General features: G+C 50.3%; 6 protein-coding genes across 6 annotated transcripts; 2 read left to right on the forward strand and 4 right to left on the reverse strand.

The window, feature by feature from the left end:
• The first annotated feature begins 42 nt into the window (after positions 1–42).
• On the forward strand, positions 43–1389 carry SEPMUDRAFT_123198 (vesicle membrane receptor protein (v-SNARE), synaptobrevin/VAMP family member). Its single transcript, XM_016901831.1, has 3 exons — positions 43–306; positions 488–719; positions 815–1389. The coding sequence occupies exons 1-3, from the start codon at positions 211–213 to the stop codon at positions 835–837; spliced, it is 351 nt and encodes a 116-aa protein (XP_016766024.1). The 5' UTR covers positions 43–210; the 3' UTR covers positions 838–1389.
• A 215-nt stretch (positions 1390–1604) lies between these two features.
• Positions 1605–3073, reverse strand: SEPMUDRAFT_146815 (uncharacterized protein; the record flags this gene model as incomplete). The annotated part of the gene is made up of 4 exons (XM_016903884.1): positions 1605–2007; positions 2095–2160; positions 2237–2790; positions 2855–3073. Coding segments are annotated over 2 exons (270 nt in total), but the record flags the coding sequence as incomplete, so codon positions are not given.
• A 1209-nt stretch (positions 3074–4282) lies between these two features.
• Positions 4283–8092, reverse strand: SEPMUDRAFT_146817 (NAD(P)-binding protein). Its single transcript, XM_016903885.1, has 10 exons — positions 7520–8092; positions 7300–7464; positions 7228–7241; positions 5996–7168; positions 5705–5886; positions 5508–5618; positions 5429–5444; positions 5198–5367; positions 5021–5126; positions 4283–4965 (listed from the first exon to the last, which is right to left on the reverse strand). Exons 4-10 carry the CDS (start codon positions 6444–6446, stop codon positions 4946–4948), a joined length of 1056 nt encoding a protein of 351 aa, XP_016766026.1. The 5' UTR covers positions 6447–7168; positions 7228–7241; positions 7300–7464; positions 7520–8092; the 3' UTR covers positions 4283–4945.
• On the reverse strand, positions 7296–9093 carry SEPMUDRAFT_36254 (uncharacterized protein; the record flags this gene model as incomplete). Its single annotated transcript, XM_016908632.1, has 5 exons — positions 7296–7464; positions 7520–7764; positions 7819–7862; positions 8532–8822; positions 8880–9093. 5 exons carry the CDS (start codon positions 9091–9093, stop codon positions 7296–7298), a joined length of 963 nt encoding a protein of 320 aa, XP_016766027.1.
• A 1397-nt stretch (positions 9094–10490) lies between these two features.
• SEPMUDRAFT_113880 (uncharacterized protein) lies at positions 10491–11547 on the forward strand (the record flags this gene model as incomplete). Its single annotated transcript, XM_016901059.1, has 3 exons — positions 10491–10693; positions 10861–11208; positions 11340–11547. 3 exons carry the CDS (start codon positions 10491–10493, stop codon positions 11545–11547), a joined length of 759 nt encoding a protein of 252 aa, XP_016766028.1.
• A 438-nt stretch (positions 11548–11985) lies between these two features.
• SEPMUDRAFT_146821 (cytochrome c) lies at positions 11986–13040 on the reverse strand. Its single transcript, XM_016903886.1, has 3 exons — positions 12881–13040; positions 12462–12652; positions 11986–12393 (listed from the first exon to the last, which is right to left on the reverse strand). Exons 1-3 carry the CDS (start codon positions 12903–12905, stop codon positions 12274–12276), a joined length of 336 nt encoding a protein of 111 aa, XP_016766029.1. The 5' UTR covers positions 12906–13040; the 3' UTR covers positions 11986–12273.
• Positions 13041–14711: the final 1671 nt, after the last annotated feature.

Raw genomic sequence — 14711 nt, forward strand, 5'->3', positions numbered from 1 at the left:
CCATCATTCGTAGCTTGCGACAACCATCTCTCACACCACATCATCTACCTGCCACCTGCAACTTCACCACCGTCGCATCCCTCTCACCACCCGCACCATCACTTCGCACGCCTCCGACATCAGCCTCGCAACGCCTCGATTTCCTGCCGATACGCTATCACGACCAACTGACCTCCGACGCAACCAACCACCACCACCAACCCTGTCATCATGGCCAACAACGGCGGCGAAGGTCTCTACGACCCCTATGTGAAGCGCGGAGCAGAGAGCGACGTCGGCAATGCGCGCACACAAGGCCTGCAGCGCGTAAGTTTCCCACTCTCGACATGGCGACAAGGAGCGCAATAGGCGCACTCCGCTCGAACTGCGGAGGAGCGAAGAGGAGGAGGAGCGACGAGGAGCCAGGAGGAGACGAGGAGCCAGGAGAAAACAACAACAACAACAATAGAGAAAGAAGGGAAGGCTGACATTCACGGCGGTGTAACAGGAAATCGACAGTGCAGTTCACACGATGCAAAACAACATTCACAAGATCTCGGAACGTGGCGAGCGGTTGGACAATCTGCAGGACAAGACCGACCATCTCTCGACCCAGGCCAACAGCTTCCGCCGCGGAGCGAATCGAGTACGCAAGCAAATGTGGTGGAAGGACATGAAGATGCGAATGTGCATCATTATCGGCATCATCCTCTTGCTCGTCATCATTATCGTGCCCAGTGGTAAGATACCCACCTACCCTCCTAACTCGCCTGGCACTTTTCGGATTTGAGAACAAAAAGAAGAAGGTTGGAATACTGACATGAAACCACAATAGCTATTTACGGCAGCAAGCACTAAACGAGTGGTGCGCGCGCAAGAGGAACACACAAGGGCAATGGCACACTGAATGAGAACGGATGAATGAGAGAGAGAGAGTGACAGAGAGTAAGAGAGAGAGAGAGAGGTCACTCAAACGAAACAACGAACGCTGGAACCAGACGGGAAACAAAACAAACAACAAAAAAACAAAAAAAAGTGAGACGTGTATGTGTGTGTTTGCAATAGCATGGGAATGACAATGGGAATTGGGAATTGCAGAAAGAGAGATGGAGAGAGAGAGAGAGAGAGAGAAAGGTTGCCTCTGCCTATGTATTCCCATACATACACACATCCACACACACAAACACTCGATGAGATAAAACTTTTGTGTGTATGCTAGGTATGCTGTATGCTGTGTATTTTTGTTGTTGTTTTTGCTGTTGTTGTTGTTGTTGTTATTTTTCCCCTTTGAGGGAGAAGATTCATGACAACACATGGCAACCTGAATCAAATCACCCGCGGTGTAATTAGGCGTATAGATGGATGGATTGGAGCGATCAGTAACCGTACCGTACGATACCTACCTATTTCTGGAATGAAACTTTTTTTTCAAATGCTTTTGCACTGTAATTACCTTACCTGTACCTATTACTTGTTTCTCATTCCATGATATATACCTGACATGTCATGGTTTCATGGGGTGTTTTGTCCTTGTAACGGAAGGAAGACGAGAACAACAACGTCAAAAAGTGCACAACAACAACACAGCAACAGCAACCATGACTTTGGAAAAACAACTTTTTTTTCATCTTTTTACAAAACAGTACGCAACTTGCATTGGGTATCACTGCTACTACTCATCATCACTCTCTCGTCTCGTCTCAGTAAACGCACCAAAAAAACAAAACATGTAGAAAGAAACAAAAGGTCCTGCTGTGATGATGACCCACCCCATACCTCCCGTCCCGCATTACCACTCCATCCATCCGTTCACCCCATCACATGCGAGCCACCAACATAGTAGGATCTCTTTTCGTCCAGCGATTCACCGCCATCATCTCATGTCGACAGATGAAACGGAATCATTTCCACCTCCCAAAAAGGCCTCAAACATCAAACATGACTCGTCGTCGCTCTCCTTCGACCTCCAGCTTTTCCGCAAGTCAGGCACGAAGCAATGGCCCAGAAGAGTGAGACGACTCCATTGACCTATAGTAAATTTTTTTTTTTTCAAATTAGCCACCAGAATTTTTGCGCAAAAGTGTGAGTGTGGTTATGGAGGATATGAGAGCTTACGATGGCTTTGATGACGGCGACGATGGCGTTGACGACGGCCATGAAGCAGCTAGTTATGGCCGAGACCTTTTGAAAGAAGAAGAGTTAGTGATTTGTTTGAAGGAGAGGGAGGAGGCGTTGGGGGAAATGGTGTTTTTCGTACCAAGGAGTTGAAGCAGGATGCGACGGCGCCCATGGTTGCGGTGAATTGAGGTGGTTTGTTTGAGAGTGGTGGTTGGTCTGATGGAGAAGAAAGGTCTGCGCGTGGGATACCAGTAGTAGTAGTAGTTGTTGTTGATGTTGTTGTTCAGGTCAGGTCAAGTAAGTAAGGTAGGTAACGGTAACGAAGCAAGGAGAGAGAAGAAAAGTGGAAAGTGGCAGTTCCGTTGTTTATTGACACGATGGCGGTCGCGCGTCATAAGCTGCATGTGTACGTGTAGGTAAGTGTATGTGCGCTTGGGGAGTCGGGACCTGCCAACTTTTCCTCCTTGCGCAGGAAAGTGTGGAACCTGTCATGTGTGAATTTCATCAAAAAGGTACCTAGGTACTTGTGCAACGACGACGTATGATTATACCAACCTTGGTCCTTACCTTCCCTACCGTAGCCAAGGTAATTATGATTATCATCGCTCACACAAATGGCCATGGCTACTTTCTTCCGCGGGTCTACCGGCGTCTGGCCGGCAAGAATAAAGGGAATGGCGAAACACCATTTCTCTGTCGGACGTTAGACTCCATCACAGTGTTGAAAGTAAAAAACGAGGTGAAGTGTGTTGCATACGAACGCCGCTAAATTAAATGCTCCACCCGTCCGTGTCTTTTCGAAGCGAAGCCGCCAACCGCCATCTGTTGCGCTTGTGGCGCGAGCTGTGTGGCTGTCGACTCGTATGACTGAAGATTGAAGGAGACTGTTTCGGGAGGGCGATGAGGGTGCGGAGTGCTTCACATTCTCTCTGCAACCGCCTACGAACTCACCGACCCAGCACAGTTGATGAAATGACCAGTCACAGTCCCACAGGAGCGTCGCATGAATGAATGATTGAATGAATGAATGAATGAAAAGAGCTCCCAAAATCAGAGTTGCGGCTACTGTAACTTAGGAGATATAACCCTGCTCACCTGCCACACCTCCAACCCTCCAACCTTGAGTATTGTATAACCATACCGTCATTCTCACCTGCTACCCCTATCCGCCCGTCCTTGTGCCGACAGACACTCTCCTTGTCGCTACCTTCTTGATGCCATCATCATCATCATCATCATCATCATCACCATCATCATAATTCGATCATTGATCAATTTCCCCGGAGAAAAATCTCCTGCTCCAACTTATGGTTCACTATGTATGCATGCGTTGGAGAACTCAGACGTTAGTGCCGTTTCCATTGCTGCCATGGCCAGTAGCTACGAAAAATCTGCAAGCGCGAGTCATGTTGAAGATATCACACTCCACACAAGCGTGTCAGCAGGCTGTATCACACGCTCTTATGTTAAGAGAAGTATAAATATCAGGTATATACCTAAAGGTATCTTAGGAAAAAGTATTAAAGCTTAGGTAGGTATATAACTTAGTCGAGTACCTACTTGTATTCGAGCAGTGCCCTCGAATCTCTCTAAGACTAAAGACAAAATGTTATAAAGGGTTGTTTATTATCCGTCGAGGCTCGCTTTAGTAGTAGGTTATAAACTGGTATAGATAAATCTGTTCAACACCAAACAAGACTAGGAAACTTGTACATTACGCACTAATATGCAGCGACAACTAGCGTGACCAACACTTCTCCCTCCCAAATCGGCAGCATCAGGATGTAAGTACATGTATTCCACACAGCAGACAATGTAGCAGAGAGAGACCGGAGCCATCACCGAACCTTTCCAAAAAAAAGCAAAGCTTATTCCTCACCGCCAAGCAATTCTAGAACTAAACTCACTTGCTAAAGTGGTATAGGGACGCGAGAACCCTTTCAACTTTGGTGATAATCCATCCCCCCATCCCAATCCCAATATCCACAGCCATGAGAACTAAGAGTAGTCGAAGCATCCTCTCCAATTTGCGCTTCCCATCAGGGTTCCGAATAGGAATAAGAGGCTACGCAACCACCACCACCACCCATCCAGTAACTGGACCCAAAAACAATCATCATCCTACTGCTGCTGCAGCTGCTGCACCTCCTCCTCCACGACCATTCAAACCCCTCCCCGCCCACGAGCGCATCACGCGCTATCCCGACCACGCACTCGAAGATTCCGCGACCTCTACCGAGAAGAAAGGAAAGGGAGGAGGAGGAGGAGGAGCCAAAGAAATATTCTCTCGTCTCTGGCGCTATGCATCATCAACAACAACATCAACATTATCAACAACAACAACAAAATCAACATCAAAATCAACAACAGCACAACCAGAACCAATCTACCCTTCTTCACCAGATCCTCAACGGGGAATTGAAGCTGCGCGAAGAGTGGTGAGAGAAGGGGTATTAGATGCTCGATATTCACGCGCCGCGAAGAATTTTACGCTGGTCATGTGTGCGTTGCCGATTGCGATTTATACTTCTTATGAGTTGTTTCAGAGACGATTTCGGGGGAAATTGCAGAGAGGGAGAGTGGTTGACAGAGATGGAGATGGAGATGGAGATGGGGGGAAAGTGAAGTGAAGTGAGGTGAAAAAGAAATAACTCATTTGACACTTGGAAGGCATAATTTGATGGACTATCTAAGCCCCATGTAGGTCCCTCCTACCTTGCCTACATCACATTATGCTATACGGGACCATACATATCCACACACGCACACGCACGCACACACAACGGTATACCGAGTACTGCGGGAGAGGAGGCGCCACAAAAAAAAGAGAGACAGCTGGGATCGCACATTACCACGCGGTGTGGCCACCTGGAAATCCAAGGTCAGCATAATTCGGGTGACACAGGTGACGGATCACACATACCATCAATCTTCAGATCGGCGCCAGTCATGAAGCTCGAGGCGTCGCTGAGCAAGAATACTGCCGCGCCGCGGTATTCTTCTGGTTTACTCAGCTTGCCCAGCATATTCTAAATGGTGGTGGTGTGGATTAGTTTCATCGAACTTCTCCGAGCGGCTGTAGAGGTACAGGAGCACCTACCTGTGTCGGCCAATCGCGTCTTCTTTCGGGATACTGCTCGAAGAGAGCTTCCACCATAGCTGTGACGATATACCCAGGGGATATGGTGTTGACTCGGATCCCGTACTGGCCCCATTCGCTCGCCAGGTTTCTCCCCAACTGGAGTACACCGGCTTTGGACGCGTTGTATGCTTTCGGACGATAGGTCAGCGCGATGTCATCGTATAGACTGTACAACCGGGAACCTCTTACCAGGACATAGTAAACCCTTGGGAGCACATGTCAGCGAAAGTCACACTGTACTTTGGCGATTAATGATTTCAGCACTTACTCTGTTGGCTACCGAACCACTCATCGAGGCAATCATGGCAATGGAACCTCCCCTGCCATGCCTGATCATTTCCTTCGCAACAGCCTGAGCGGTCATGAACACTCCGGTAATCTGTTCCTCGCGATCAGCAAAAAAAAAGAAAAATCAGCAACAAGGTATCCAAAGATCTCGAGGGGAGAAATCCATTGAGCTCATACATTCACCTCAAACATCGTGTTTGCATCCTTGGCAGTATACTCCAACGCCGGCGTCTCCTGCTGAATGCCCGCCGCAGCAATCAACCCATCGAGTTTCCCATGCGCTTCCGAAATACTCCTCACAATCTCATTGAGCTGTGGAACATCCCGGACATCGATTTGTCGGTAATGAAGCGTAGTTCCTTTCACCATTGTCAGCCAGAACTCTTCATCTCTCTCTCTCTCTCTCTCTCTCTCCCCAAACCACATCAACACCAGCCACAATTCTCTTCTTCTTCTTCTTCTTCTTACCAAGCTCTTCCGCAGCCCGTTTCTGCACACGATAGAAATCCGGACTCGGCTCCGCCAATCGATCCAACGCATACACCGTCGCGCCTGCCTCGAGCAACCCTTCAGCTTGCACGAGCCCCAACCCTCTCGCAGCACCCGTCACCAGCACCACTTTATCCGCCAACGAGAATTCCGGTAAACGCTTCGTCGTGCCCAAAAACGCACCCGATTGGTGATTATCCTTCAATGCAGCGGCCTCCTCTTGCGGCGCAGGAGGTGGGTTGCGTCCAATGACGGGCGCGTTGCCCTGGGGTGGGTGGTAGACATCATGCTTGTGGCGTCGATGCTGCACCAGAAGAGACGAAGGTACTGGTTTTGCGGATACTGTCAATCTGGTGGTGGTGGTGGTGGTGGTGGTGGTGGCTGTGGCGCGAAACAGTGCTCTCGAAGTGACTCGCGACACAGACATCATGATGGCGGCCGAGGCTGCTGCGAAATTGGTACCAGATCTGTGGTAGTGAAATGACAACTCGGCTGGATTTCGCGTGGGCAAACGTGGTTGCGCTTGGGAGACAGAGGGAGAGAGTGAGAGAGAGAACAAATAATGCGGTCAGGAATGTTGCGGGTAATGGGGGTTTGACCACGGTTTTGATCCAATCCACGAGCAAGGCAAGGCGAGCTTCATCAAATCCCGACTACCCTGCCAGTAGATGCTGGTCCAAGTAGGCGGCCTTGCTATAATGGCCGAAATTCCACGAAGCTCTCTCTTTCCCTCTCTCTCTCCCCATATGGAGCTCTCCTTTGCGGCAAATAGCTTTGGCGGGACCCCTCACCGGCATTACCACAAGCGGTAACCCGTGACCATCAAGGAAAGCCGCATGAACAACCAAACCACCGCATCCATGGTTATTGCCTTCTCGCCCCAGACTGTGCCAATGTCCATCGTTTGCAGTCAATATGCTATACTGCCATCCTGTCACAAGAACCAATCCAAGTGGAACTCCGCGGAAACGTGCTCGTATGTGAATATGCATTATGCTACAGCATTATGTATCGAACAAGAACAGAGATATCTTCCAGGGTTAAGGCACTCCATCGCCGCAACGCGGTCAATCAGGACCATTAGGGTACGCCTTCAAGTGCTTACACACGTTCCGCCCAAACATTAGTGTGCCATGATGTACATGCCGATAGCTGCGTCAAGTTAGTTCCAAGATCATTGCGGCACCGTCACGACAAGAAGAGAAACTTACGGCACGGGTTGTAACTGTACACATGCGTCAGCGGAGGTCAACGTGCAGGATGTCCGGAGAGGATGAACTTACTCTTGAAAGTAGTCCAGGTGGGAAGACCCCATGGCTTCCATTGACACTGCGAGTTTGTCCCCTGCAGGGCATTCCATGGACGCGATATCGTACGCGTTCCCTGGGGTCATGTCGAATGTGCCGCAATCGGTCGTCTCTTTGGGAGCATTGGCAAATGTGGTGTCCCTGTACACTAGTGCATCAGTCCATGCCATCAACGATCATGCCGCGAATGACTTACTCTGTTGCAGGACCTTCGAGTGTTGCAAACTTGAAGCCATCACCCTTGCTAAACGAGTATGCAGACGTCTGCAGCTGTTGTTGCTCCGGGAACAAGAACTTGATGTTGCAGAGACGGCCTTCGTACGAGGCAGGGATATCGAAGTTGAAGATTGACGAGATGCCGGCGCCTGCTGAACCATTGAACGAATTGCCATACGATTGCATCGGCTGCAGTGAGGAGACTGGCTTGATGTAGTGTGGAAACTGGATACTGGATCAGTACGTGCATGGCATGAAAGAACAATGGTTGCATGATACCTCATAAGACTCGGGCAGATTTGCTGGGCACTCGGATGATGATGCTCCTCCTGGTGGGGTGCCGGCCGCTGGTGGTGCAGTTCCAGATGGTGGTGGTGCAGTTCCGGCTGGTGGTGATCCACTGCCAACAGGTGGTGAAGGAGGTCCAGCAGGTGGCGATCCACTGCCAGCAGGTGGTGATCCATTGCCAGCAGGTGGTGCAGGAGGACCAGCAGGTGGTGATCCATTGCCAGCAGGTGGTGCAGGAGGACCAGCGGGTGGTGATCCACTGCCAGCAGGTGGTGCAGAGTTGGCTGGCGGTGGTGCGTTTCCGGCTGGTGGTGGTGGTGGAGCATTACCGGTGCCAGCTGGCGGTGGTGCAGACTTGGCTGGCGGTGGTGCAGTTCCGGCTGGCGGTGGTGCAGACTTGGCTGGCGGTGGTGCATTTCCGGCTGGTGGTGGTGGAGCAGTACCGGCTGGTGGTGGTGCAGTTCCGGCTGGTGGTGGAGCGTTGCCGGTACTAGCTGGCGGAGGAGCACTGCCAGTGCCCGCTGGTGGAGGAGCATTACCGGCTGGGGGTGGTGCAGTGCCAGCTGGCGGAGGAGCACTGCCAGTGCCCGCTGGTGGAGGAGCATTGCCGGCTGGGGGTGGTGCAGTGCCAGCTGGTGGAGGAGCACTGCCAGTGCCCGCTGGTGGAGGAGCATTACCAGTGCCAGCTGGTGGATGAGCAGTACCGGCCGGCGGTGGTGCAGAGTTGGCTGACGATGCAGGTGGGCTGGCCATGCAATTATCGGCGACAAGCGTGGCGGCTTCACATTTCGGCTCGCCTGGGAGGGTGTCCTTGTACAAGTTCCATGCGCCATTATCACCAGTTGGACACGTGAAGAATTGGCTGCTTGAATTGTGCGAGATGGTGCCATCGGATCCAACACTGAAGCCCGGAGTGGGCTGGGCTCCGGCATCGCACTGCCATTGGGAGGTTGGAGGTGTCAGGATGCATCCTTTGCCATTTCCGTCCATGAGACCTACTCATGTCAGTTGAGCAAATGACTGCAAGTTAGAACAGAGCAGGGCCGACAAACCTCCTTGGTCATCAAGGCAATACTGTCCAGTCGGAAGAGAAGACTGTCCGATGCGGTTCTGTCCATCGCCCAGCTGTCCGACCATTCCACCAGGTCCTCCGCTTGCTGTTGCATGGAAACAGCAACCTGCGGCCCGAGCTGCCTTGTTTGGTCTGGCTATCACAGAGGCTGAAGTGGCAGCTGCAGCAGCAGTAACGAGGATCGTGGTCCTCATGTTGATCTGGGTATCGCGGTCAAGGCTATGATATATTCGGTCTGCAGAATATTGTCAGTGATGGCCGCATGGGAGATGAGAGGGGATTGCAGGAGTAGGTATGTTTACATTACTGCTCTTCGTGGTGGTGGTGTATGGATGGATGAAGTTGTTGTTGTCCTTCTTCTTGTTGAAGAAGCTGGAAGAAGATGGATGATGATGATGAAGATGTTGATGTTGATGAAGAGAAGAAGAAGAAGACGAAGACGAAAGAGTGTGAAGAAATACTCGGTCCCAGAGCATGATGCGGTAGGCCTTACATCACAACATCGTAAAGCACCTGCTATAAGGAAGTGAATCTGGTTATTCTGAGCAAGTTCTGCCCTCCCGAGGAAGAGTAGGAGCGACATACCTCGTAGGAGATCAGGTATGTATGGCAAGAGCTCCACTCGCCTCAAACCTCATCTCGATACGAGGGAGTCGTAGGAGGTACGGTAGGTATGTTGCTCTTACAACCTGCGCCAAGCGTGTTGTTGTTGACGGAATCTTTCCCAACCAGGAAATCGGTCTCTGAGTGAGGCATAGTGGTGGAGCAGTGTTGGCTTCCCGTCCGGAAGGCAGAAGCGTGCAGTGGTGCCGTATTGTCATTTATCAGCGTAAGGTACGGACGGTAAAAGGTACCTTACGCTATAGTGTACTCTACGGTACCTCTTCGATGGTCAGGCGCATTGCCGTGTTCCACCTCCCTTCTTCTCTAGGACCTACTTTTCTTTCTTGCCTTTGACACAGAAGCCAATGATCCGCACCTGTCCCTGTGTACTGGTATTCCTGTCATTCTTTCTGTTGGTAGAGTGAGGTACTACCCTACTTAGCCTAGCAACGCGCCTTGTGCGGTGGAACACAGTCAGGAACATACCTTAGTAGTAGTAGTAGTTACAGGTACAGGTAGCTATACAGGTACCTACGTAGGTACATAAATCTGTACCTGAGGCAGCACAGGTACAGTACCTACAGTACCGATCTCCAAGCTTACGCAATGCACGGCTTGCACAGCCATCAAAAAATAAGGGACTGTACCTGTACAAAATTGCTCGCATCGGAAGCTACGGACCTGGGAAACACGATATGCAGTACATGTATACACCTTTATGCCAATCAAGATCCGCGTCACCATCTCACTCTTAGCAGTAGGCAGTAGCCCTTCTCAATCATGACCAATCGCCCTCGTGTACAGTGACGTGAGCAGTTTCCACCAGACATATAAACTGTACGGTACCACTATTCATATTCCTACCTTCCCGCACCTTGCCGTACCCTACCAACTACCGTACCTCCTACCGTAAACCTACCCACCACCGTGAGAGTTTGTGAAAACAAAAAAAAAACGAAAAAAAGAAAAAGGAAAAAAAAAAGAAATCATGCCTTTCGAGCTCGCCTACAGCTATTCCAACGCACATTTAATCGTTCAACCCGCCGATGCGCGCCTCGAACCTCCCGAGAGCTATCTCTTCATTCAAGATGGATTGATTATTTCGTGCGGCGTATTGTACGCGTTATGTTATCTCTTTTATATGGCTCGCACGTACAAGGATAAGACGTTGTCGGGTTTTGTGGAGTATCTGTAAGTTCTTTTCAAGTTCTTATATACATGTACCTACCTCCTAGGTATGTCACATACCTACACCTGACCTTTGAAGAATCTCTCTCTCTCTCTCTGCTTCCAGTTGCTTTTGCTTTATGTTTTGCTTGAATCGTTAAAAAAAAATCCCTCCCCAATCGAAAATCTAGATGTGGCACCCTCTCCTACGAAATCTACTACGCCTTCACCACCACCTCGACGCCCTTCGAACGCCTCAGTTTCCTCATCTGGTTTCTCCTCGACCTGACCTTCGCCCTCGTCGCCCTCTTCACCGCCTATCCATCCTCACGCCGAAAACTCGTCGGAAGCAGACTCTTTCTCGGAACCCTTCTCGGACTCACTTTTCTCCATTTCCTCTGTCGAAAATTCCCCGATGAAAGAGAACAAGTCACAGCCTATTGGACGGGCTTACTGCTCCAACTACCGATCGGATGGGGGTCCTTGATTCATTTATTAAAGAGGGATAATGGAACAAAAGGGCATTCGTTAGAGATTTGGTAAGAAAAGAACCTTTTTTTTTCTCACCCTTCTACTCTCTCTTTGTCACTCAAAAGGAGCATACGCCATCCCCAGCAGCGATTTTTTTTTTTAATATTAACCCCTGACGTTTTGATAAAAATCACACCAGGGTCACACGCTTCCTCGGCTGTATAACCGCCTATCTCACCTTCTTCTGGAGATATTGGAACGTTCCTGAGAATTGGTCCTATGTGGGATCCTTTTGGAGTATTGCTTGTATTGCCTTGACTATGTTGCCGGAAGTCGTGTATCCATTTGTGTATATTCGTGTGCATTTGGATCAAGATCGAAGAAGGGGCACGAAGAAGGTCGAGTGAAAGAAGAATGATGAAGCGTAAAGTATAACGAATGAAGTATGAGGGGGCCTGTTTCTACGTCGTGGTCGTATATGTTGTACGAAGATCTTAGAAGGGATGGGGATTATGTGTGGGAGGAATGGAGTAGGCAATATGTATACGTGATTTCTAGCTTGTGAAGTCAATACCACTTGGAACGTGTGTGAGGAGGTGGTCATGGATATGAGCTGAGAGAGGAAAGTCTCAAAGTGCATTTGGAAATGTCCGAGTGTTCTCCGCGCGGAGGTGCTGCGGAACTCGCTCATCCTTGATATCCATCAAATGCCGGACACCTGGCCCTTTCTTACTGTACTGCAACACCAAAACTCGCCGGGCGGAACGGTACAAGTACCTATTGCTATCAGAACATCTTTAAGGTCATCATCAGTGACCAACGGCGGGACCTGCGGGAAAGAAATTGAGGAGAGAAGAATTTGATATTCCGGAGGTCTTCTTTAAAATGTCGACCTCCTTTTTACCACCACCCGATGATGCAGATAGTTATAGCACAAAAAAAGAAAAGCAAAAATCTAAACCATGCTCATCGGCCACCGACCCGCCCCTTCCTGTCGCACACCACGGCAACCATCAGAGCGGGCGTCTAAGTTGTTGTATGTACTGATACAGGTCGAATGGTGTGATGCTAACTCCTTTCTTGCCACCTCGTGGTGGGTGGCTACTGTTGTGTGATCATCGCCGTCCTCTGCTCTACTTCGTCTCTTCGCGCAGGTAAGTGATCAGGTCGTTCCTGTCCTTGCCCTTCTTCAAACCACCAAAAGCCATCTTGGTGCCGGGAATGTACTTCTTCGGGTTCTCGAGGTACTCGAACTGTGCCGATGCGTTAGTCCTGGTGCAGCAAAGCATTGCGCGCGTCATCATTATCATCATCGCCGTACCAGTGTGCCCTCATTCCATTCAATACCCTTTTGCTTGTTGGCGTCCGAGTATGCGAAGCCCTCGACCTGGCCGGTGTGGCGGCCAAAGAGGCCGTGAAGGTTGGGTCCGATCTTGTTGGGCTCGCCCTCCTTCAGGTTATGGCATTGCGCGCATCGTGTCTTGAAGAGGTTGGCGCCCTTCTTGCTGTCACCTGTGTGGCTCGTCAGTGATGGGATCTCGGAGGGAGCGTCTGCTGAAGCGGCGAATCGCGGACGTGGCGGGCGGGCGAGCGAGCGATCGAGCTAGCGAGTGAGGATGTGAAGAGAGGTCGTGGAAGAGTTGCATGTTGTCTCCCATTCGAGCATGCTATCACTTCACGCGCATCGCCACCGTGCTCTCTCTGTAGATGTCCGCATCACGCGGGAGGAAGTAAACATACCGTCCTTGAACTCCTCCTTTCCCATTGTGTCTGATGTGCGAGTGTGTGTTTGTGTGTGTGGAGTGATGGGTGATCTGCTCGTAGGATGACGGGGAGGAATAGATCGTAAGAAGGACTGGTCGGGCGGTGGGTTGTGGTGAATGGATGATGATGATGAGCAGAAGGAAAAAAGAAGGAAGCTCGGGAGAGGGCCTCAAAAGTGCTCTCTTGACGACGCCCAATCACAACGCGCATGATGACGGACGGCTTAGGGACGTTCATCCACGGCGTAATGGGTATTCCCGCGAGTGTTTACTACTCAGTCCACCACGGATATGCCTTCGTCTGGAATGCTGATAACCAAAATAGACAGTTTGGCGTCAGCACGAACCCATTCCAGTTGGAAGATATCTGAATGAGGGAGACTCCGAGCAGAGCTATCCACTGTTTTCCACTCCAGCAACCAATTACCGTTCAATTCCTGTAGACGTACTCACCAATTCTAGACCAGCGTGGACCAAAGAGACATAAACACACCGTGGCCATCGTCACGAATATTTCTCGGAAAGGCCTGCCATGAGTCTACGCCACTGTGTGGCGAGTCGAGGGTGGTGGTGGCACTCCCTTGTGATCACAGAACTACCTTTATGCATACTGATGAATCAACACTTCCTGCATAATAAGACGTTATATTCTATACCTGACCTCCTTCATCTCCTCACCGACTTGTTCCACTTGAAGGAGCGTCGTCTTTTTCACGTCAATTACTTCATGACCCTTACTTGGTACACGGAGGCATGTCTCTCAAGCGCAGAGACAAATGGCGTCAATGACGACCTCGACCGACCCTTTCCCGCCGAGAGCCGCGAGTCAAATGCATTCATTTATTCGGCTTCGGCTATATTGCTTCTCCAGACCCGCACTATTTTTCAAAAGAGCCCCTTAGGTTTCGTCAGAGAGGGTACGGTGGTATTGTCGGTGAGCGAGACAACCAGCTAAAGATCCTGCTCCTCTACGTCTTAGACAAAGCAATCATACTCCTCAGCACAGCCTCCGCCCTCGTCAACTTCAAGCCCAACTCGTCGACGTCCTGTCTCATTGCAGCCAATACAATTTCCAATTCCATCACCTTCTCATCCGTATCTCGCTTCCGCTTTCGCTCCCGCACTCTACGAGGATGCGATTCAGGCTGCAAATCTGAAGAAGATGCGGAACTGATTGTAATGGGTGGAGAGGAATTCCTTGGGTTACGATTGCTGATCGCGGGCATAGAGAGCGATGTATCAGGGTGCAATGCGTCAGGATTCGTCGCTACGTCTGAGATGCATCGTCGCTTGCGAGACGTCGCCTTGTCACCCTTCGATAGGTTCTTGCCAGAAGAAGGCGTAGCCTTCGTGTGAGAGAGTTGGCGGGCTGGGGCGCTGCGGACCAGTTTATTATTGACAATTCGGCAGACGTCGAAAGCTCAATTACCGTAGGAGGACAGGAGGGTTATTGTTAACGCCGTTCCGGGCGTCGGCATCGTTTGGAGCGGTAATAGTAGCAACGAAGCTAACGTACCTCCTAGAATTCTGATGATACCTACTGTTCATTAAACGTTTCTCAAACACTACCTTTACCTCCTAGGTAGGCCGGCGAACTCTTGGACATACTGCGCACTTCCTCTAGCCAATTGACACTAGGCGTGCCACATAGAACCTTGCAGCACTGCGAACGATCAGCCAAACGTATAAAACGAAACGATTAGCGTTCCGTAATCAGGTATGTATGTAGGTAGCAAAACACCTACAACTCCCTCACCACCGTCCTTGACATGCGAGCGGAGGAGGTTAGGCGTAGCCGATACGCCCGA

The sequence above is a fragment of the Sphaerulina musiva genome (genome assembly GCF_000320565.1).
Source record: "Sphaerulina musiva SO2202 unplaced genomic scaffold SEPMUscaffold_1, whole genome shotgun sequence".
NCBI lineage: Eukaryota > Fungi > Ascomycota > Dothideomycetes > Mycosphaerellales > Mycosphaerellaceae > Sphaerulina > Sphaerulina musiva.